The sequence below is a fragment of the Mus pahari genome, chromosome 3, assembly GCF_900095145.1.
Source record: "Mus pahari chromosome 3, PAHARI_EIJ_v1.1, whole genome shotgun sequence".
NCBI classification, from domain to species: domain Eukaryota; kingdom Metazoa; phylum Chordata; class Mammalia; order Rodentia; family Muridae; genus Mus; species Mus pahari.
Window position 1 is genome coordinate 13,394,256 of NC_034592.1, and position 22,731 is coordinate 13,416,986.

A 22,731-nucleotide genomic window follows, 5' to 3' on the forward strand; every position below is an offset into this window, starting at 1 on the left:
TTCCTTCCTTCCTTCCTTCCTTCCTTCCTTCCTTCCTTCCTTCCTTCCTTCCTTCCTTTCTTTTTTGCTAAACATAGACTGCTTCCTTAGATCTCTGAAATGACAGCTCAATGCTCAAGGTTGTTGCTATCAATGCACTAACCACAGTCCACCCCAGCCACCCCAGCTGTAGTCCCAAAGTACATGAGACACAGTACCTCTCGTCCAACATAAGAACCATTGCTTTCAAACACAATAGCATGGTATTGGCCACTGTGGCTATCCATAAAGGAAAGGATGTCACTGGACCTGTCAGAAGAAAGAAAAACCTTCAGTGCTCTCCTCTCTATGGATATAAGCTGTTACAGCATGCCAGTACCCCAGTCACTATACACACTGACATTTTAAAAACCATGCCCAATCTGCACCAGGCAACTTGGGAAGAGGGATGGACCAGGGCTGCCCACTTGCCACGTGCTACTATCACAATGCTCTGGGCCCCACAGGCCACCTTTCAATGCAGCTACTCACTGAATAGGGTCCAGGGGTGGGCATGCAGGAGGCCAGGTGCCCTCAGTGTGGTTCTGCAGGAAGTCGATCATTGTCTGCCTGACTGTCCGCAGTTCCCTGTCAGATCCTACACAAGAAAACCCGGGTCATGGCCGTGGCTCCAGGCGCCTGTGCCTAAGCAGTCGTCCCAAGCCCAGAGCCAAGGACAACCCTGGGTGCACTGCTGCTCACTGACAGGCTACATCCTGTCACAACAGATGCATACAGTGGGAAACCACACAGCTGAGAGCAGATAATAGGTCACAGGACACAAGGCAAAGTGACAAATCTCACACACGTGGTGGTGAGAGGTGGCCAGGTGCACCAGCTAACTCCATGTACACTGCTAACACAGGCAAATGACTCCTGATGCCAGCAATGCCAGGTGTCACCCGGGGGACCACCTGTGAACCATTTCTCACCTGGCCAGGCCCACACATAGAAACACATGTACACACTTGCCGTGAATACACACTCCACCAGGTACTTTTTCAATCAGACTGTTACCACATGAAGGGGAGAGAGGACCTGCAGGGAAGAGTGGGGAGACTGGGAGGCGCCAAGTGAGCAGAATGAAGGATACACGGGCATGAGATAGCCAGAGGACAGGCTTCATAAAGATTATAAGAAAAAATGTACTTCCACATTTCCCAAGAAGGTCAAAGCACACAATAAAGAATTTCCTGTGGCTGGAGAGCCGGCTCAGTGGATAAGAGCATGGAGTGCTCTTCCAGAGGTCTGAATTTAGTTCCTAGCACCTATGTCAGATTGTCCAAAGCCTCCTATAACTCCAGTTTCAGGGACCCCTGGCCTCTCAGGACAGACAGACAGAGGCAGGTGGGTACACATGCACACACACATACAATTTTTTAAAGACTAAAAACAAACAAACAAACAAAAAAAAACCCTTATTCTCATCCAAACTATTAAGGTTTAACTTTTTCGGAGAAGTAAGGCAACACCAGTGCAGACAAGCTGACTGAATGGAGGAGGCCCTGGGCTCCATCTTCTGAGGCCACATTCACTTTATCAAGTTGAGTGAGTCAGTCTAAAGGGTTAAAATAGAATCTGCATGTCCTTACCTTTAAAATTTTCTCCAGTTGTAAACTCCTTTGTAAATGCTTTAAAATACTAAAGGAGAACACAAACAAGTAAGAGTGAGCTCAGGGGAGTTGTGATATGTTTAACACTTAAATGAGATGGCCACCGCCTCAACCAGAAGCTCTGGTCAGGTCCCTCCCAAAGTTCCATGCCTCTATGGACACGAGTGTTCCTGCAGCTGTGTGCTAAACACAAACTGGGTTCCACTACATCACATCTAACCCAACAGGGTCAGAAGCAAGACAGCTCACTAGGGCTGGTTCTTTACAAAGGTGGTGTCCCTTGAAGTTTTGACAGCACAGGTTCCAGGGATGAGAGGAGTTATCCAGAGCCTCTGAGAAGACAAGAGGTTCTGACCAGAACTGCCCCATCAGAAGCACATCAATAACAGTTAAGGATAGGGAGTATTCCCAACATAGGCCAAAAGGAGGCAAGTGCTGAGTAGGATACTCAGAGGACTCCCTGGATTTCCAAGGGGGAAGCAGAAACAGTCAAGAGGAAGACAGACAGACATCTTAACAGTCCTCCAAGAATAAAAACACAGATGTGCTTGTCACTAGGCAAACAGAGAGCACAGGCCCTTTGCCCTGAACCACGGACAGATGTGTTATGTTGTGGAAGGGGTCCTACTAGGTCCTCGGGACTTTTTCCCAGACTCCTGTCACAGGTTGAGGGAACCCTTATGGCAATATTAACCCACGTATTAAAAGCCAGAAGATGGCCCAACACAGCAGAGAGGGTTACCACATGAATGAGATATTACCGCACTGCCAGACCCACAGCGGTGCTCAGCAACATGGGCAAATCTTGGCAGTCATATGAAGTATAAGAAAGAAGGCCCAGACATTTACATACAGCACTGGATTTTTGTTGGTTCCTTTGCAACAGGGTTTCTCTGTATAGGCCTGGCTGTCCTGGAACTCACTCTGTCGACCAGGCTGGCCTTGAACTCAGAGATCCACCTGCCTCTGCCTCCCATGTGCTGGGATTAAAGGCGTGCGCCACCACTGCCCAGCCATACAGCACTGTTTAATGGAGGGCATGAAGTTAACAGCCAACATGTGACACTTGTTGTTTTCAGCCAAAGGCCAGAAAACAAGAAAACAAGCAACAACACCCTATGAGGTTCCTGGGGCTGGTACCACACTGAGCATCACAGTACCAAAGCCCAGTCAATAGAAGGGTGGGGAAAAACAGGGGCATCACTGTGCTGGGGATGGACGGGGGGGGGGGGGTTGACTCTGAGAGTGCAGTGTTAACAGAATAGAGGTACAGAACTGCAGTCACAGGCTCTTCAGAAATTACCTCCAAGTTAGGCCTTTAATCCTAGCACTCAGGAGCCAGAGGCAGATAGGTCTCTGAGTTTGAGGCCAGCCTGGTCTACAAAGTGAGTTGCAGGACAGCCAGGACTACACAGAGAAACCCTGTCTCAAAAAAAAAAAAAAAAAAAAAAAAAAGAAAAGGAGAAGGAGGAGGAGGAGGGAAGGGAGGGGGAGGAAGAAGAGGAAGGAAGGAAGGAAGGAAGGAAGGAAGGAAGGAAGGAAGGAAGGAAGGAAAAAAAGAAAGAAAGAGAAGGAGGAAGAAAAAAAAGTCAAAGGTGCTACATAGTTTTGGAGATGCCCATGAGTGCGTGACGTTCAAATGCAAGCATGTGGGCACAAATTCATGCACACACTGAACAGCGGACCTTCAGCAGGGTCTCAGGTAGTTCCTCTGCCCCCTAGTGGAAGAAACATGTACAAGTCTGCCAGCTGAGTCAACTGCAGCCCAGGCAGCAGGGTACTGGAAGAGCCACTTCAAGCTGCTAGTACTTTCTGCTAGTAACAGTAGGGCCAGCAGCATGCTACCCCACAGGGATACTCCCAGCAGGCTTCTGTGCGGCAAGGGCTTCATACTGTACCTGGGTCTGACCAGAGCCTTCTCGGGCTGAGGAACCAATGGGCAACATGCTGGGGATGCAAATCCCCACCAAGTCTTCAGACGTCAGGGCAGAAAGGCTGACCTAGTTATTGGTACATGGATCCTGCCTAATAAACTCCTTGTGAAAAAGGCAGGACTGGAGCAGGGGTCAAGGTTGCTGGGGCTCACCCTAAAGGTAGGGTAGAAGTGGATGTCATATGTGCGGCACACATCCTGGTTCTTTTCTTCTGCACAGTCCAGAGCAGCGACACGGATGGCAGCAGCCCAGTCTACAAGGCAAAAATGGGACCTTGAGCAGGATTGCCAACACCGAGCCCTCCATCCTAGGCAGCATCCGCACAAGCACCAGCTGCCCAGCGGAACCACTCCGCACCTCTCTATGTTGTTCATGGCTCTGTGCTGAGCTGGGAAAGCAGAGTAACTTAGTCAAAGCTAGGTGTCTGTTCACCGAGAAAATAGATCTTTGCTGAATTTACAATCATCCAGCCGCTTGCCAAGCCGTACTCTCCTATTAAAAGATACCTGATGGGTGGAAGTGCAGAAACCAGATGCACTGTCTGCAGCCAGTAATGGACACTACAAGAGACACCAAGTAGAGCATGCGGCAATCAGATGGACCTGGTGGGTCCAGCATTGTGCCTATTTTTCAGATTAGGCTAGTGGTCTGAACTGAAGCACCAAGGGATGCGCATGCCATTGTTGCAGAGAGGAGCAGTCTCAGATGTCCCTTCTTACCTTCAATGCTTTTATTGGGAATGCCAACAAATGCACATGTGCATAACACCAGAAAAGGCAAATCAACTCCCTACATGTGCACTGTGTCTGTGTCAGTAATTGTCAGCTCTTGTGCAAAATGATTTATCCAAATCCCTTCCAGTTCTAGAACTCAGATCACAAACTCCAGATCCAAAAGCATGGTCACAAGTCTCCCTCTCTTTTTTAGTCCAACACACTGCCACAGCCACAGCAAATAGCTGGCAAGTGTTCTTAATGCCACTAGGCACACAGCTGGAACACCTCCTCCCATTCCACCTTGAGTTCTCCTAAAAGTGGCACAGGCAGAGATTTGTATCAGGTTCTTTTGCTGGGATTCCTCTTAAGTGAAGTATAGTAATGCTTCATAGTGGTACACGCCTTTACTCTAGCACTGCAGAGGAGAGGAAGGCAGATCTCTTCAGTTTGAGGCTAGCCTGGTCTATAGAGAGTTCCAGGACAGTCAGGGCAACACAAAAAAACCCCTTAGTGTAGGGGAGGTGAAGTGTGCTTCTGCAGGGGCATGAGAGGACTCAGCACCTCTGTAATTATTATAATAAATACACATTAGGTCAGGGCTGGAGCCTCTTCTTGCCTCTCACCCAGGGAAGGGACACTTTGCAAGGAAAGCTGTTCCTGGCAATCCAGAGATTAGTGCCTGGCTTTCTCCTGTCTTCCCTCTGGTCACCAGCGTCAAATGCACCCTTTAGGTAACTGCGGGGGTAAGAGACGTACACTCTTCTTTTTCCAGGGTTAAAATTACACCATTATTTACACTGCCAGGGACTCCCTGCAGTTCTGTCCAGGCCCAAGCCCAGGCCCAAGAAGTGGTGGGCTTGCCTGGAGGTCTCTGCACGATCAGCAGCACAGCATAGCTCAGACGTATACACTCTGGGCAGGGGTAATAAATACTCACAAGTAGGCAGGCATGAGGACAGACAGAAGAGCCACTGGGTGAGCCTGCATAAGCCCTGTCTGAAAGCTGCTTGATTTCTGGCAGGAGCTCATGCAATGGGTTACTGGTGTGCTTGGCAAATGCTATTCTGTTTCCTCCAGAAACCTACCTGAAAGGCACATGAAACCATTCCTACAAGAACAAGTGATACTCCAAAACCTCAGAGACTGCATTCGGGGATTAGCCAGGATAGAGGGAGCAATGTCAGAGGACACGTACAGAGACCAGGTGCCAGAGTTCAGTGACTGCCTTCTATGTGAACCACCCCAGTGTCCTACATACCACCCTCACTTAAAGTATACACCTTTCCCCTCTTTCATTGAGAGTAAGAAACAAGAATAGGTTATTCATAAATAGTAATCAAATATTGCCAGCTACACAAAACCAGCTCTGTCCCAAGGACACTTTAAAAGCATAGAAAAAAACCCTGCCAGTATTCCTGAGTCACAGCACAGCTTTCTGGAGCTGGTCTCCAACAGCGCAGAATTGAGGAAGAACAGTTAATCCTCCCATCAAATTAGAGGCAGACGGCACAGAAGGCTCTGAGGCCGAAGGTGCTCCAAGGGCAGACTCACGCTCTGCATCTGGCCCAGCACCTCATCCTGCCACCCTGATGTGACTCAGATCCAACCAATTCACTCTGCTCACTGGATATTTCCACCCACACTTTCCTTCCATCTCTAGAAAAGCCCCTTGTGCAGAAAAGCTTGTAACAGTGAAAACTCCAAGAGCAAAATACAGGACTCCGTCTCCTGGGTGTGCAACAGTGAAAACTCCAGAGCCAGAGGGAAGCGAAGGAGCCAGTCTCCTGCTTCCTACAATACCCAGACTGCCCGAAGCTGGGCGGGTGCGCCTGGGTCTGCATGGTGGGTCCGGTCCTGTCGAAGCTGGGCGGGTGCGCCTGGGTCTGCGTGGTGGGTCTGGTCCTGTTTTGTTTCTCTCATTTTTGTTAAGCATGCATACTCAGAATTGAGTGTAGGGCTGGGTGGCTCAGTGGTAGAGAAGATCCCAGGGTTGGTCCTAGCACTGTGCAGTTGCTTGCTGGCGTTGGGCACTAGCTTGGCATTTCTCAGAGTCTGCGTTCTGGAATCTGTAGCAGAAGCCCACTCCAACGTAAGACACAAGAAAAGAGGGTTCCCAGGAATCCTGAAGGGCACGGTGCTCAGCAAGACAAACCAGAGCCAGCTTTGTAGTCTGTCTGTTTATTTGCTTTGTGTGTTTGGCCTGAGATAGGCTCGGGCTATGTAGTCTAGGCTGGTGTTGACCTTGCAATGCTCCTGGCCTCAGCCTCCGGACTGCTAAGGTCACAGAGCCTTGCAATAACCCCTGAATGTAGCCCAGCAGCAGAGACTGAACACACAAGTACCCTGACATGACTTGGCCTCCGTCCGAAAGGCTGAAGGCCCTGAGAGCCTATTCCATGAGGGTGGGAGCAGTGCTGACTGACAACTTCACCCTGGATCTCCATCAGAGCAAGGTCTCCATGCTGATCCCAGAGTCCAGCCCACCCATGGTAGGGCACTGTCCCTCCATACATGAGCAACCTCCTAGCGATGCACACGAGGACACCGAACTCTAGTCCCCATTTGATGAGGGAGGAAGAGGGGATCCCAGACCAACTCTGCTGACACCGATACCAGGGCAGAGACAAGAAGGTGGCAGTGTGGAGAAGCTGATGTTTCTGAACGCTCATTTAGCACCTGGCTCAGCCAAGTCAGCAAGGTGCAGACAGTGAGTCACCCTACCACGGTGGAAGCAAAGTCTTAGCTCAGCTGCGCTCCTGAGAACAAGTTAGTACAGCCCATGCAGCCAGCAGGAGCTCACAAAAGGCCTCACAGGTCCCCACGGTCACATAGCACTCCTTCAGATCTCTCATTCATCCTGGGCCTGGGCCTCCTGCCTGGACTCCCACTCTGCCCCCTTGGCTGCGTTGTTTCCTGTCTCCCTCCAGGTCCCTGAGGGGATACCACTTAAAACATCCACACCCCACATGCATGAAGCTAAAGTTGAGGACAGTGAACAGAACAACAGTCATCAGCCAGGGAGAGCTGTAGGCTGTTCCGGGACAGCAGCATGCCTGGGCTGGGTAAGCACGGCGGAGACCTCCCTAGGGCCACGATAGGTCCTAGCATATGAGCATCTACAGAACACTTCCTAATTACAGTCCCCCCCCCTTTTCCCCAACAATGCCCTCTGCCCTCAAGAGAGTCAGAGGAGCAGGCCTGATGAGTACAGATTCTATCAGACACCGTGTATGTGCAAGGGCCGGGAGTAAGTCCTCCTTTCCACACTGTCACGGTGCCTGTCCACTTCTGGCCTGGCCTGCCCTGAGTCCTGTCTCTGTGATATCTTCTGCTGACTATCCCAGCATCTCTTCTGAAATGTCCTGTCGCCCTCAGCTCCAAGTGCCTCATACAAGTACGGTGGCGACAGCACTGGCTCTCCTCCTTCAGCCTCACAGCAATCACTTCACAGGTAGAGCCTGCCCTCTGATCCCATATGAGGCACCCGCTGGCTTGAGAAGGAGAGAGCCCTGGCTTGTCCACAGTGTCTCAGCGGTCTGAGGCCTGCACAAGGTGGTAGAAAGAGAACATCGCTGCGGCTCTGACAGGAGCAGTGGAGGGGCATGGAGCTTGCCCTTTTCAGGTATATTTGTTAACAAGGTCATTTGCCACTGATGGAATCCTGACCATGAGTCTTCCCTGTAGCATCAAAGTATAATTTCCAAAGCATTAAAAGCAGACTCTCAGGTCTGGAGAGATGGCTCAGCAGTTAACAGTATTTTATACCAGGCAGTGGTGGTGTACACCTTTAATCCCAGCACTTAGGAGGCAGAGGCAGGAGGATTTCTGAGTTCAAGACCAGCCTGGTCTACAGAGCTAGTTCCAGGAAACAAAAAAAAACAAACACACACACACACACACACACACACACACAAAGCAGACTCTCACGGAGGGAACCCGTGTCATCAAGGAACACTGGAGGGACAGAACATGAGTCCTCCAGGGTAGGAGGTAGCTAGGACAGAGCTCTCTTAGTGCCAACCCACCCATCTCTACTGACTGGGTACCAGAAGGTCACACCACCTTAGCTAGGGCTAGTGAGAAATGATCATCAGCTCCTGTGCGGTGGTAACCAGTGTGAGATCAAAGGACCTGAGGCCCACTGTGGCTGAGGAGGAAAGCAGTTGAAAGGGGAAAGCTGGCCAGGCCGGGAACACCGTCACACCCTGAAACCCATAGGTCACAAAAGCCTCCTGCTAAGGATTCTTCCTCATTCTGGCTTTAGGCAAACTTTGGCCCAAATCTATCTACACAGTTGGGTAAGGTAGTGCACACCTGTAACCCCAACATCAAAAAGCAGACGCAAAAGGATTCCAGCTTTGAAAACAAGACTGGGCTACACAGCAAATCCTTTCTCCCTCTACTTGCTGAAAATGTGCAAAGAATCCTAAAGGGTAAGCATCGCTCCTGAGATGGCCTGCAAAGCTCCAGAGCCGACCTTGGAAGACACTGCTATCTTCTATCTCCTCACTACCAGCCAGGGCCCTGGCTACGGGACCAGCGACCCCACTGTTCTCTAAGCGGTCCTTACTTTTTATACCCTTGTGTTAAGAGTTACTGCCATCTGCAGTTTTCAGGACTCTGGGCTCTGCCATACTCCTCAGCAATTGCTGTCCCCAGTGTCCCTCTCTGCCTGTTCTCATGAATAATGAGTACCCTGCAAATACTAAGCAGTCATCTTCAATAGCCTGTGCAAGCAGAAGGCAGCAGACACCATGGGAACCGAGGGACTGAGGGGAAGGCATAAAGGCTTCACTACTGCTGGCAGCAACGACAGAACACCCACCTGTGTTCTCCGCCTGTAGATAACACACTCTGTGCCTAGCCACCTGTCCAACATCTCCTACTCTCAATTCACAAGGTCCTCTGGAGGGACACAGGAAGTGAGCCAAAGGGGCTCTGGAATCACCTGGGTTGTCTGTCACCTGGTACCATTACCTGCAATGTCGGAGACTAAACACCTCCTTGCCAGACAGTTCTAGACACATTCTAGATGCTGTGGTGAGTACCTGCCAGGTCTCCTTTCAAGTCCTTCACCAAGAACTTTAGGGGCAACCACGGATGCGTTCTCTCTCCACAGAGGACTGAAGGGGAGAGAAAGAGCCCCGAGGTCACCAAGAGCTGAGGTACACAGGCTTCAGGTCACACTCTTGTTCTCCTAGGTCTCTACAGAAATCCTTCAGTGCCCAGGAGAGTAAGTGCAGGTGTCAACTGCCAACTCACGATTATGCTAAACATGACAGTTTGAGATAACTGATTTCAACAGAGCAGGGTTTGTTCTGGGAAATATTTAAGATAAGAAAGGCCCAAGCCAGAGCCATATAAATACTAGAATGGCCTTTGGATCCACTGAACAGTACATCTTTTGTTAGCCTATCTCGAATAAGGAAAACCGCTATTTCTCGGCAAAGTCAGTGAAGAGACAAAGAAACTTCACCCTAAGTTTTTGAGGAAGTGGCAGGTGTCCTCAACCTAAGACACAAGATTGAGGACGCCCTCCCTCCCTCCAGACCTCCCAGCTGCCAAAGACACCAGCTGGGGATCCCCCCACCCCCACGACCTTCCAGCTGCTCACTCAATTAGAAAAGATGAAGGAGCAGTAAGACAAGCATAAGCCACTTCCTAGCTGTCAACCCCGGCGACACAGCCAGTCCAACCAGAGACTCAGGTGGGGGCTAGGAGAAGCCAGTAGGTCCTATTTCATGGAGGCACGAAGAAACTCCTGGGGAGGACCCAATACAAGGCCTGCATGTCCAACTCACAGGTGACTGATTACCCCTAAGCACCCTCTGTCCTGTTCGATCACCCAGGCAGGAAGCCGGCAGGACGCATAGCCAAGTGGAGGCCAGGCGGAAGGGTTAGTGCTTTCCATCTTCTACACAGACGTCTACAGGCCAAGGCCCGGAAGGGACTGAGGTCAGTATCACAGGAGGACTGGAGTGAGAGTCAGGAGCTTCCTAAGGAAGTTGTCCTTACACTTCCAACACCGCAGGCATCACATGGGATGTCATCACTTCTGTAGGTGTCTGGCAGTTAGGCAGGATCCCTTACATCAGGTGACCAGACACCTCCAGATGTTAGGATCCACCCAGCAGCCTAGGCTGGGACTCCTCAGGTGCCTTGCTTCCGGAGCCTCCCCCTGACTCAGGCAGTCCTGCCCTCAGCACCCGCCCCCTCCTCAGGCCCTCATAGACAGGCTCCTGCCAGTCAGCCTTCACCTTCACCACACCTTGCCCCATCTTCTAGGCACCGGCCACTCTCTAAAGACAACCGCAGTTCATTAAGTCAACCACAGCATTAGCTGTGGACTTTTACTGTGGCACTTTTGGAACTGTCCCTTTCAAATTCTGGGGACAACTGCAGCATGCTCTGTTGGTTTGGTTACAGAAGAGCCAGCTTATAACACGTGATGTGGCTTATACAAGTTAGTTACCAGATTGAAAGCCAGAACTGATAGAAGCGAAAAAGCTGCCAACAAGACTTGCCAGAGTCACCTGCAGGTCCACCAACAAGCATCAAGAGATGGAAAATCCTCTCCCCTACTGAATGGCAAACAACAACAACAACAACAACAACAACAACAAAACACAAGAACCAGTGTACAAACTGTCTTTTCAATGTCTTGTCTCAGTTAGCTACTGCTTGCCAAGGACTTAAGGAAACTGAGATGGCTCAGAGGTTAAAAGCACAGACTGCATCAGGGTGCTGTCAGTGCTCGCCTTTAATGCCAGCCCTCGGAAGGCAGAAGCAAGCAGATCTTTCTGAGTTCAAGGCCAACCTGGTCTATAGAGTGAGTTCTAGGACAGCCAAGGCTACACAAAGAATCCCTGGCTTGAAAACCCATAAATAAAGAGGCAAAGGAACAAACAAAACTGCACATACTGCTCTTTCAGTCCCGAGTTCTATTCCCAGCACTTAACACCGCTCCCCTCCACCTCTGAATCCAGCTTCAGGGAATCCAAAACCTCTGGCCTCCAAGGGAAACTGAACCCACCTGCACACACCCATGCCCATATAATTCAAAACAAAATAAGTATTAGGAAGAAAGAAAAAGAAAACTCAAGACCTAAGAGAACAATGTCATTAGATTCTACATAAGGGCCAAAGCAGAGGTCAGTAGATGCAAGGCCAGGCTGAACAACATCACGAAACTGTTGGAGAAAAATAAAAAAATATAAGTCAAAGTGCTCCAACAATGAGGAAAGGGAAGGTAAACATTTTAAAATAGTCCTTTGCAATTGCGTACTTGGAAAAAGGGCTTCTTTGCAAATCTGTTTCAGAACACAGCAGTGTTCAACACAGACCTAAAACCAAAGGCGCAGGAAGAAGAGCAACAATTTGTTGTCTTGCCCTGAGAGACCTGTAATTAGAGGTTAGTTCAACAGTTGTAAGCCAGTGAAGTCGAACCTAAGACAGCGCTGGGAAGGCCACTTAAATCCCACTTACAGGAGCTGCTCCAAGGGGTCTGCAAAGGTGAGTAACTAAACACATACGGGAAGATCTCCTGAAAGCTATGGTCAGTGAACCGGAAGCCCAGCAAGAAGACGCTTTGTAAACTTTCGGCTGCTGCAGAGCAGTCCCCAGAGTGGGTGTTTCTCGGCTCAGTGCCCACCGTAGGCCGGCTCCCTGGCAAACGAGGCTGAGGTTTGACAGGCATGGGGACCTTCCTGCGTGGAGAGGGTAGGCTCTGAAATGCGATGGCTGGGGCTGGGGAAAGTCAAACCGCTCGGGTAATGGCTAGGGTAAGTGGTTGGGGACATGCTGAAGTCGGTGTTCTGAGCTGGCGACCTCAGGAAAGCCATCGGCCCTCACCTCGCACGTCCGCCGCCAGCGCTCGCCAGGTGGGCGCGTAGCCGATGCAGTGGCCGCACCACGACGAGTGGAACTGCACCAGCCACGCGGCTGAGCTGTTGCCCGTGGCCGACCGCACGCTGCCGCTGTCCAGCAACCACACGGCGTCCAAGCCCTCGCGGTACAGCCGCGCCCCGCCACCCTCCCGGGGCCCCACTGCCACCACCACCGCCAGCAGGAAGAGCAGCCGCGGCAGCCGCGCGGCTCGCAGGGACCGTGGCTGCCGCGCGTCGGCTCCCGGACCGCGCGCCACAGCCCGGGCGGCAGCCATGTTGGGAGTGCCGCCGGCGCGTTGACCTTTCACCCTGGCAACCGCCGTCACGTGCTTGCGCGCGCCGGTCCCGCCCCGGGCGCTAGCCCCGCCCCCGAATCCGCTAATCCTCCCAGGCACCACCCTTCGCTCTTCTCGCCCCGCCCTCGTAATGCGACCCCTCCCGAGCACTGGTCATTCCAGGTCCCGCCCAGCTCGCTTTTTTGCTCCGCCCCCCGTGCCTTGTTCCCGCCCCAGGATGTAGGCCCCGCCTCATTCCTTAGGCCTGCTCCGCCCCTGTGCTCCTGGCCCCGCCCCTGCCCTCGGGTCGTTGTTGGCCCTATCCCAAGCTTAAAAAAAAAAAATCTTAAAATCTTAAAAATCTTAAAACCGCAAGCAATTTTCACCAAGCGAAAGGCCTGGGCCTAAGTAGCCAGATTTAGCAAGGGGTAATAGCCCGTGCCATGTTGAATGTTGAGTAAACACCAGGCCAAGATTTTCAGTCTGAAATGCAGATTTAATAGGACAAAACAGGTCGAAAAACCGTTTGCTATATGCCTGTATTTCTTATGTAACATGCATCCTAGATTTTACATGCAACCTATGATCTTACCTGTCAACTTCAAACATCCACGATGATCCCTTGCCCTTTTTATAACCCACAAGTTACAGTAGAACCACCTGGTAAAGTTGGCTGGCTTCCTGCTAAGATGGTAGAAAGGAGAGGTAGACCTGACTCTTCTTTTTTAGACAGGGTTCTAAGGCTGGCATGGAGTTCACTATGTGGCTGAGTCTGTCCCCCTGTCTCCCTGGACTGGGATTACAGATGTGCACCACCATGTCTGGCTTCTCCAATCACTCAGTCTACTTTCCTATGCTAATGTTCTGCTTTCTCCACACACTAGAGAGAAGGTATAATCGCTTCTCCTTCCTGTGTGTCTCTCTATACGTCTACCTGCTCTCCCTTTACACTGTACGGTTTTTCCTACCTTCACTTCCTGTCAACTGGTCTCTTGTTCTTCCTCTTGACCTATTTAATCCTGTTTACAATAAACAGAAAGCTCATGGATTAAAGGTGTGTGCTAAGGGCTGAGCCACCCCACAACTAGAAACCGGTTTTATTCCCAGTAAATAACAGAATCTGGGGTTCACATTGTGATCAAGTATCCTGCGACAGGGAGACATGGTTGGGAGACACATACAGAGAAGCTGTTTGGTTTTTAATGGTCACCAGAGGGTGAATAAGCAGGACAAGGGACCAGAGAGACTGACAGGGAAGCTGCCTGGGGATGGGGTGGGGGAGGCAGTCATGAGAGTGGGGCTGGTTTCTTGATTCCTGTGTGGAAAGGATCTGGACAAGGCCAGCCTGGGACAGGACAGCTTGATCTGCAGGTCCCAGCTCTACACAGAAGGCAAGAAAGACTGAGGCAGGACGCACAAGGAAACTTCTGGGGATATGAGAGAGTCTGGAGACTGGCTGACGCTTGTCTCTAGCTGATAGTCGAGAACACCAATGCAGTTAACGTTTGCTGACACAGAGACAACATTTTTAAATAAGGATGTTAAAGTAGCATCAAGCCATGTTTGCTTCTTTTCTATCTAAACCTGCAGGTTTCTAGGAATTTCACAAGGAACTCATTTACAGGAAAAGAAGTTCCTTAAACTCCTTGTGGCCCAAGGTTGTTATTTTACCAGATTGTAATTCCATCCAAGATGGCTTCAAAACCATCCTATAAGCTCACTTATTGGAAAGGGGAACCAAGAAAGAGGAGGGGAGAGTCCCTTAGATATCTGTAGAGCAAGAAACTCTGATAGTAGCCTCTGAAAGCCTATACATGGCTATTTCAAAGCCACTTAGATATGACTCTCCTTTGAGAAGTCAACACCCAGGACTGGGTGTGCCCTGTTTTTTCTCTCAGCATCTCTCTATTAACTACTATGCTGAAGTTTTTGTTGCTTTCTTCCTAATGAACTCTGACTCCACTACCATCTGGCCCGTTCTGAAATTCTTATCTGTGGCAAAGTCAAGGATCTGCTGTCACCTGGTTGGAGATCCTTGAAGGTTGAGGAGACTGAGCAGGTTGCTGGGGACTACATGAGCTATGTCTACTGCTGACTGTGTCTCACTGATGACAAGTCCACTGTAACCCCAGCCCATGCAGCCAGTCCTGGGGCAGGGCTCAGACAGCAGACGAGATGAGAATACACTTTCCAGGGAGTTTATGGCTCTCAACCATCTGTAAAAGCCCCAGTGGCCTTTGTATATGTTTTATGAGAGTGGCTGTCACGGTACAGCAGGAGGGCATGGGGCCCCAGGGACTTGGGAAATTCATGTGACAGTTTGGCATGTGGAAGGCTGAAAGCATGGTCTAAAGAGACTGGTTTGCAAAGCACTGACAGAGACAGGTCACAGGAAGATCAAAAGTGTGCTTTACCTGAGAAATAACTATTTTCTATGAAAAATAATAACTTCTCCTGAGGCTCATGTCAAGATTTATTGGTCCAAGTAGTTATGAGGAATCAGAACCAGGGCGGGTACAGCCTGAGACCTTGGAGGGAGGGACCTGGGACTGAAGCCTTACTAGGGTCAATATGTTTGAATGCCAAAACACTCTGTTTAAACACATGGACAAATAAAATGTGTCCAGCACTTTCTGCAGATACGCTTTCTCTCTGCCCACAAGAGCAATTTTACAACATGGCTCCTGCAGCTACAGCCTATCTTCAGACAGCTTGGCCTGATTCTCATTAGTTTCCCATTGCCAGCTTCCCTTCAAGGACACTGTGCCAAGGCTAAGGCATGCTGCACCTGCTCTGTAGTCAGGGAAGGCGGGTCTGGGGAAATCCTGACTGTACTGTGTGTGTAGCCCTACTGTGCCCAGATTTCAACACCAATCCCCATGAAATAGACTGGGCGGGGGCAAGGGAGGTGTGTTGTGGAACTTGAGGCAATTTTGCAATGTTCTGATGGGGGATATTTATTGTCATGCCAAACGTGTGTGTAAAATGCATAATTTCTCTCATTCAGCCTCACAAATCCAATGGAGTTATCAACGAATAGAAAAGGAAAAAAAGTTTTAAAAAATTACAGATTAATTCATTCCAGAACCAGAGGGCAGGCAATAGGAAAGCCATAGGTCAGAAATGTGTCTTGAAATTATATACACCGAAGACTTCATTTTCCCTGACTGAGCCAAATCTCTTCTGTGCTCTGGGTGGGCCAGGAAACTTGGTGCAGGCTATTAGCTGGCAGATCCCTGGAGCCGCCTTTGGCTTCCTGAGCAGTCCTCTGGAGCTAAGAGACTGGGATGCCCCTGAGGCAAGTTAGACTGTGGGTCTGCAAGGGGCTGGTGGGAAGGTAGCCTACTCCACAGCAAGGGCACAAAGGAATTGTAAGTGGCCTGGGAACCAGCACCAAAGCAGGCAGCAGAGGCAGGATAAATATGGTGACCTGGCCCCAGGGGGGTTTCCCATTCCTTGTGTTGTTAAATCTGGGTTTCCCAGGGGCCATAAGCTAGCCAGAGGAGATCCATACTTCTGTGCATTCAAGCATAAGTGGGAAAAGCCAATACCTGGATAGATCAGCCCTGGACTCACATGTCTCCAAGGCTAGCAAGATGCTCATCTGTCAGGAATCCATACCCATATGGATCCTCTTATTCAAAAAGTAACTAGTTGCACATTTTTTTGAATATACTTAAAAAAATCACTAATATGTACATTTTTTTCCAAGTCAGGGTTTCTCTGTGTAGCTCTGGTTGTCCTGAAACTAGCTCGATAGACCAGGCAGGCTGGCCTTGAACTCACATAGATCCACCCACCTCTGCCTCCCCAGTGCTGGGATTAAAGGCAGGCACCATTATGCTCAGCTAATATGTGCATTTTTTAAAAGAAAACTTCATGGTATGTAAATTATGTGAATAAAACTTGACTAGAAGAGGCTGGAGAGATGGCTCAGCAGTGAGGAGCACTCGCTGCCCTGGCAGAGGACTGGGATTTGATTCCCAGCAACCACATGGTAGCTCACAGCTGTTTGTTCCAGGGATTCAACACCCTTTTCTGACCTCTACAGGCACCAAGGCACATTCATGGTGCACATACATACATGAAGGCAAAACAGGCATACACACACACACACACACACACACACACACACACAAAACCCTTTTAAAGTTTTAAAAAGCGATTAGATGGGCTAGGGTGGGGGATTCAGTGCTGAAGGCACATTCCACCCCAACACTGGATAGAGTGTTAAAATGTAAGGTAGCTGAGCACTGTAGTGTGGCCCTGTGCTACTCAGGATTAAGAAAGGAAGACTCAAAGTTCAAGGTTGCTTGGGTCAGAGTGAGCTTAAGGGCAGCCTGGTAGTCTTAGTGAGATCCCGTCCCTCCCAGTCTTAGTTTCTCTCTCCAGGTGCTGATAAAACCTAAAAGGGGGTGCTGAGATGGCTCAGTGGGTAAAGAGGCATGCTGCCAAGCCTGGTGACCTGAGTTTGATCCACAAGACCCTCGTGGAGAAAGGAGGCCCTCAGCGGGAAGAGAGCTAGCCAAGCACCTGCTGCAGGCGTCAGTCACTACGACGGGTGAATATGTGGTGGAGAGATGAGAAAGATGGAGTGTGTGGTGGAGAGTCGACAGTGGTGAGGACAAGCAGAGTGAGGCCATGGTGACGTCCTGGCCTGAGCTGCTGCCAAGGGGCCATGTCTGGGTCCATGGTCCTGCTGCAGAACATGTGGATATCTGAGGGCTGTGCTCCCACAGGGGACATGCTCACCTGAGTGGCCTGTGCTGCCATCTGAAGCCATGGGGTACATCCGGGCCCATGCTGCTGCCAGCTGTGGCATTGGGTGAGCTAGGCAGGGCAGTGCTGGAGAGCTCACCCTGGTGATAGTAGCACAGGAGAGCTGCCAGGGTGACCAACCCAGCCACCTCCCAGATCCAGATCCAGGGATTAGAGTTGTCCTGCCCAACATCTACCCCATCTATGAACTGCTGGACGGCATGAAGGGGCCAGTCTGACAGATCCAAAGCTGCAGGACCTCCATGACACAAGGCAACCACAGGATATCTGAGAAGAGTCCCCGTGAGGATCCAGTATTGATAGAGTGGTGAGAATCAGACCCTTCAATCAGTACTGGGAGGGCGACTCTTGGTATACACAGAAGTATAAAAAGTATCATTTTCCAAAGAATTTCTTCAAATTTAGGTTATTTATTTAAGTTATTTATTAAGGTTATTTATTTAAGTGTTTTTTAATTTAAAAAAAATATATAAGGCAAATGTGTACATATTACCAGGCTACAGTGTGAAGTTTTCACCTGCTTTTATGTGAGTAATTTCTCACAATCACCAAACTAAACACATCTCCTATGACGCAGCCTTTTCATGAAGCATAAGCCAATATCCTTGGCACAGATTATTCATAAACATAATTTTGCTTTGTTTTCCAGACAGGGTTTCCCTGTATAGCTCTGGCTATCCTGGAACACACACTCTCTTTGTAGTCCAGGCTAGCCTTGAACTCACAGAGATCTGCCTGCCTCTGCCTCCTGAGCTCTGGGATTAAAAGCGTGCACCACCACCGCCTGGCAGTAAGCATAGTTTTTATGGGTTAAAATAAGACAAGAGCAAAGCTGAGAGATGAAGGGAGTGGGGAGGAGAGAGGGCAGGTGGGAGGTGTGAATACAGGCAAAGGCGTGCGTGGGAAACAATGGGACCCAGAAGATGAAGACTGAGCACCGTCAACAAACAGGGGACAGGTGAGTAGGTACACACACCCATGTATATACTTGCATACATACATACACATGTGCACACACGTGCTGACTGAAGACAACCTCTGGGAGTTCCCACCATGTATGTGATCCTCATTCCATGACATCCTGCTCAAGCCAGATTCAAAAATCAGATTTCGAAATCTGCTGCCTCTGAAAAGACTGCCTTCTGGGTTTGTGTCAAAAGCCATTCCCTTTGGAGAGCAAGGCAGCTCAGGTCTATAATCCCAATACTTGCGAGGCTGAGGCAGAAAGAGTTCAAAGCTAGCCTGGGTTATAGAGCAACCCCCAGTCATACATAGACATACACACACAGTGCCACTTCCCTGGGGACAGCAAGAGAACACTGTACAAGTAAGATGCATAAGGACACTCCTGCCTGCATGAGGCATCCAGGCAGAGACCAGCACAAGATCCTAGAATTCCTCAAGACAGCCAGTCCATGTGATTGCTCTGGGCCCACGGAGCCTCCGTGGAGCTCAGGTAGAGAAGGTTTTACCAGTGTCTGAGCCTGGGTACCAGGACCCAGCAGCTACAGCCAAGACAGCACTGTGGCTCCTGGACAGCCAGAAGTGAGTGGTAGGTAGCCTGCTGTCCCTCACAATCATACCAGTCTGCTAAGGGAGGTAAAAGTGGTGCCTCTGACAGAAGTCACTGCTTTTAGTGGCCTGTCCTCGCCCTTATACATGCCCCCACATTGTTCTGTTCTCCTGGGGGACTAACAATGGGAGCCCATCCCAGGGCCACTCCACTCCCTGTGAGATCCTGCACCCCAGCCCCCTGGTGAGCTCATCTCTGAGCTAGATGAGGTCATGGGCATTGCAAGCTGTCTCATTCCCACCATTAAGCAGGAAATCCTGAGTGGTTGGATCAACAAGTCCCTGGATGTCTGTCCTGAGGGAAGAAGGTGTTCTTGTAGAGAATGGTCACACTTTTTTGTAAGAACCACCTGTGTCACCTGCCCACACGTTCAATAACCACCCTGGTCATTCTGTCCCAGAAGGCCCCCAGGGAATAGAGGAGGCAGTCAGCCAGGCCTACAAGAGACAAGACTTTTTTGAGACTCCTGTCACTGTTTTCCTGAGAAAATCAGTGTCCCAGCAAATACTATGAAAGCAAAAGTAAAATAAAATAATAAATCACAGGACAAAGAAAGACCCTCAACTCCGGGAACAAGATGTAGGCTTTGTCATCTGCTTTCCATCTCCACAGGATGAACAAATGTCCCTTGGCCACAAGCAATCTGTTGCTAACAGTAGACATAGCAAGATCCAGATGGGACTGAAGACATATTTCAGTTGGTAAAGCGCTTGCCTTGCAAGTATGGGGACCAACATTCAATTCCCAGAACCTATGTTGTTTTTTTTAAATAATAACAATTAAACCAAACCAACCAAACAAACAAATAAAATCCAAAAAACAAAACCAAACCCAAACCCTGGATACATAGAGTTCAGCAGGTGAAAGCGCTTGTCATGCTTGATGCCTAACCACTGCAGAAGAACCAGCTCCCAAAAGCTGTCCTCTAACCTCCACACAGGGACCATGGCACGCACGTGTGCACACACGCGTACACACACATATACAGTGAACACTGGGCATTTGCAGGCTGAGGCAAAGCCCAGGACAGCTCCTCTCGGCAGCCTAATCACCTTTCCCTTAGAGGCCTCTGAAGCCACTTTCGCCCCTTGGCCTCTCTGATCACCACACTATCTCGTAGTGGCTGGAGCCTCCAGCCTCCCGGGCTTTCCTTGGTCAGTCACTGGACACCATCCTACACAGCCTTTGAGGCATGCCTCCAGCACTGAGGTTTGAGCCCTTTAAGAGCCCGACAGAAGTTGTGGGAAAATCAGGGAATTACTCTGCCAGGGGAAATTCAGACAGAGCCAGCCCGTGATTGGCATGGTGCCCATGATTGGCATGGTGAGAACTCAAGACTATTGACTGTTTCAGATGACCATTCTGCCAGCCAGCTGAGACGTGACAGTCCACAATGGGAAGCCCAGGTCCCTCAAATCAGACAGACAGAAAGAAGACAAACAGGTAGGTAGGCAGGCAGAGACAGACAGACAGACACTGACACACACAGTGGCATGTCAGATGTCTATGAGTTTCTATCATCTTTCAGAGCACACATCTAGGGACTGTCTTCAGGGACCAGCCCTGACACTGCAGCGAGAGAATCACACAAAATCTTCCTGCTGAGCTGGGTGGACACTACATCTACCGGCCCAGCATCTCCTGTCCCTAGAAGATCAGCACAGGCACCTTCAGAGACAGGGTCAAAAGCCCAGTCTCTCCTAGGGAGCTGCTGTGTGCCCAACAGATCCTGGAGCCCGGGCTGGTCCTCTGTCCAGCAGCTCTGGCCTGCCTTCTCCTCCTCACTAGTGAGCTTGAGGGACTCAGCCTGGTCACTGGGCATCAAGGGCACTGGGTCTGGGGGTGAGCTTTCAGAAGGTGCAGAACAGGAGGATAAAGATGTGGCTGCCCTTCTGTCTAAGATGTGTTCTATCCCTTGCTGGTGCTCTGTGCTCTCAAAACACTGTACCCCTTCCCAGGGTCCACCTTGACTGTCTGAGACCTGAAGACCTTCTCTGGCCACACAAGCCACTGGGGATGAACTCAGGGCCTGAGCTGACAGTCTTGGGGACCTCCCAGGGGCACTGACTACCCAATTACTCAAGGGAGATGTTGAATTTGAGTCATCCAGGCTTCCATCTTGCCCGGGTGCTCCCAGCCAGTGCCCTGATTCCTGAGGCCCCAGGGAAAGGGCTTCCCCCAGAGCCTCCTCAGATAAGAAGGACATGTCCTCAGCAGTAATGGATGTGTCCTCTCCTAGGGTGTCCAGTGAGTCACCTGAAAACATGGCCTCCTCAGGCGGGGTAGGGAAGTCTGCTGAGGTGAGGTTGGGCTCGTTGATATCACTCTTTGCTTGGGGAGGGGGAGGAGGTGGAAGGAGGTGGGTGACCCTGTGGATGGAGGATGTAAGGTCCCCACTGCCATAAGACAGCTCCTCGTCCACAGGAGACAATATTTCAGTCAAGAAGCCGCCTGCACACGAGGGACTGGCTACCTCTGTGACACAGGGAGCTCTAACCTCCGAAGAAACCTGCAGGGCAGTAGCAGCCTTAGGACCAGGTGAGGCCTGTAGGGGCTTCCTCTCCGTGGACGGGCTCCTATCAGGATTCTGGGGTTCCTCCTGGCAGCCAGCTGAGGCCTCAGCAGGCATGTTCATTTTACTGAGACCTGCCCCATCAGAGGAGGATGTGCCCAAAGGAACAGACAGTGACAGACTCAAATCACTGGTAGATGGACTCTGGGGTGGGAACACTGTGAAGGTGGCCACAGGGGACATCTGCCTGGTTTTCCCTGTATTAGACACATCACTCAGACTCCTAGGGGTTCTGGAAGCTTCTTGTTCTCCCTCAGGGCCTGAGGGGATGTGACTGGTGTGGGCCCCTGCTCTGCCTTCCAGGTCCAGTGAACCATTTGCAGGCAAGGGACTCCCTGAGTCTGGCTCAACACGAGGGCTAGGCTCTACAATGTTCTCACTCTTCTCTTCCCAGATTTGGCTGGAGGACTCTGACAGCTCTGACCCCGACCTTGGAGAAGGAGCACGTGCGAACGGCAGTGGCCAGCTGGACTGAAGGGAGCTGTGGTCTGGCTCTAAGCCCGCTGCTACGGCTACCTCCTCAGAGAAGCCACTGTGGAGTCTAACCTCGCCACCTTCCAGTCTCTGCAGGATCACCTGTCCTACATTCCCAGGAGCCCCCTCCAGCTGAGGAAAGCCCTGGTGGAGGCCACAGAAGGCAGGCAGGCCTGGTTCCTCCCAGGAATCACGAGCAGAAAGCTCCCTAGACCAACTGGGAGCTGCATGCAGCAGGGTATCTTCAGCTTCTATGGTGGACAGGGATGTGGAACTGTCAGAAAGCTGGACTAGAGTGGCTGTGACTTTCTGAAACTCCTGGAGAGATGAACAGGAAAGGCTGCTTGCTGGGCCCACTGAGTGGCCTTCAGAAGACCCTGAGTGGTTACTAGAAGCAGTCTCAGAACACAGGTCCAAGATGGCAGCAGACTGGCATGGAGGGCTGTCTAGGTGCCAGGCGGGCTGTGTTTCAGCCTCACAGGCCACAGGAGCTGCTGAGATGGATTGAATTAAGGAGTGGCTCACAGTTACCACACCCTACATGGTAGACTATTCAAGAAGCAGTGTGACACTTCTGTAGAGAGCAAGGGCAGCCCCCAAAAAGAATGTTCCAGCTGACGACATTAAAGAGCAATGGCATCGACGTGCTTTGTCCTTTGGCAAATCTCAGTTGACTGCTTCAGCTCCTTCCCTACTGGTGGGTCACGTGTGTCTGGACTCAGCCTACAACCCCGCAGCTGCTATTGGATCTGGTGGCTGGCACTACTTGGCTTGTTTTCAAGTTTTAGACTCAGCCTGCAGCCCTGGGAGGAGGGGTGACTAGGGTTCCCCCATTCCACCCCAGTCAGTGTACAGGGCAGGGTAATATGCCGTCAGAAAAGCCTTGCTTTG

At 50.6% G+C, this 22,731-nt stretch overlaps 2 protein-coding genes across 3 annotated transcripts in view; both read right to left on the reverse strand.

Annotated features, from left to right (window-relative positions):
- Positions 1–12,481, reverse strand: part of Qsox2 (quiescin sulfhydryl oxidase 2) — a 28,823-nt gene extending 16,342 nt beyond the window's left edge. The window contains exons 1-5 of one of the 2 annotated variants that reach the window (XM_021193764.2): positions 12,133–12,481; positions 3,718–3,818; positions 1,611–1,659; positions 511–616; positions 198–288 (exon numbers count right to left, since the gene is read on the reverse strand). In XM_021193764.2, the coding sequence (XP_021049423.1) occupies positions 198–288; positions 511–616; positions 1,611–1,659; positions 3,718–3,818; positions 12,133–12,442 (657 nt within the window). In that variant the 5' untranslated portion in view covers positions 12,443–12,481. The remainder of the gene's footprint in view (positions 1–197; positions 289–510; positions 617–1,610; positions 1,660–3,717; positions 3,819–12,132) is intronic. The other variant, XM_029536788.1, reaches the window with a different exon arrangement.
- Positions 12,482–19,567: 7,086 nt separating this feature from the next.
- LOC115063640 lies at positions 19,568–21,606 on the reverse strand. Its single transcript, XM_029536992.1, has one exon. The coding sequence runs from the start codon at positions 21,547–21,549 to the stop codon at positions 20,332–20,334; it is 1,218 nt and encodes a 405-aa protein (XP_029392852.1). The 5' UTR covers positions 21,550–21,606; the 3' UTR covers positions 19,568–20,331.
- Between the last annotated feature and the right edge of the window lie 1,125 nt (positions 21,607–22,731).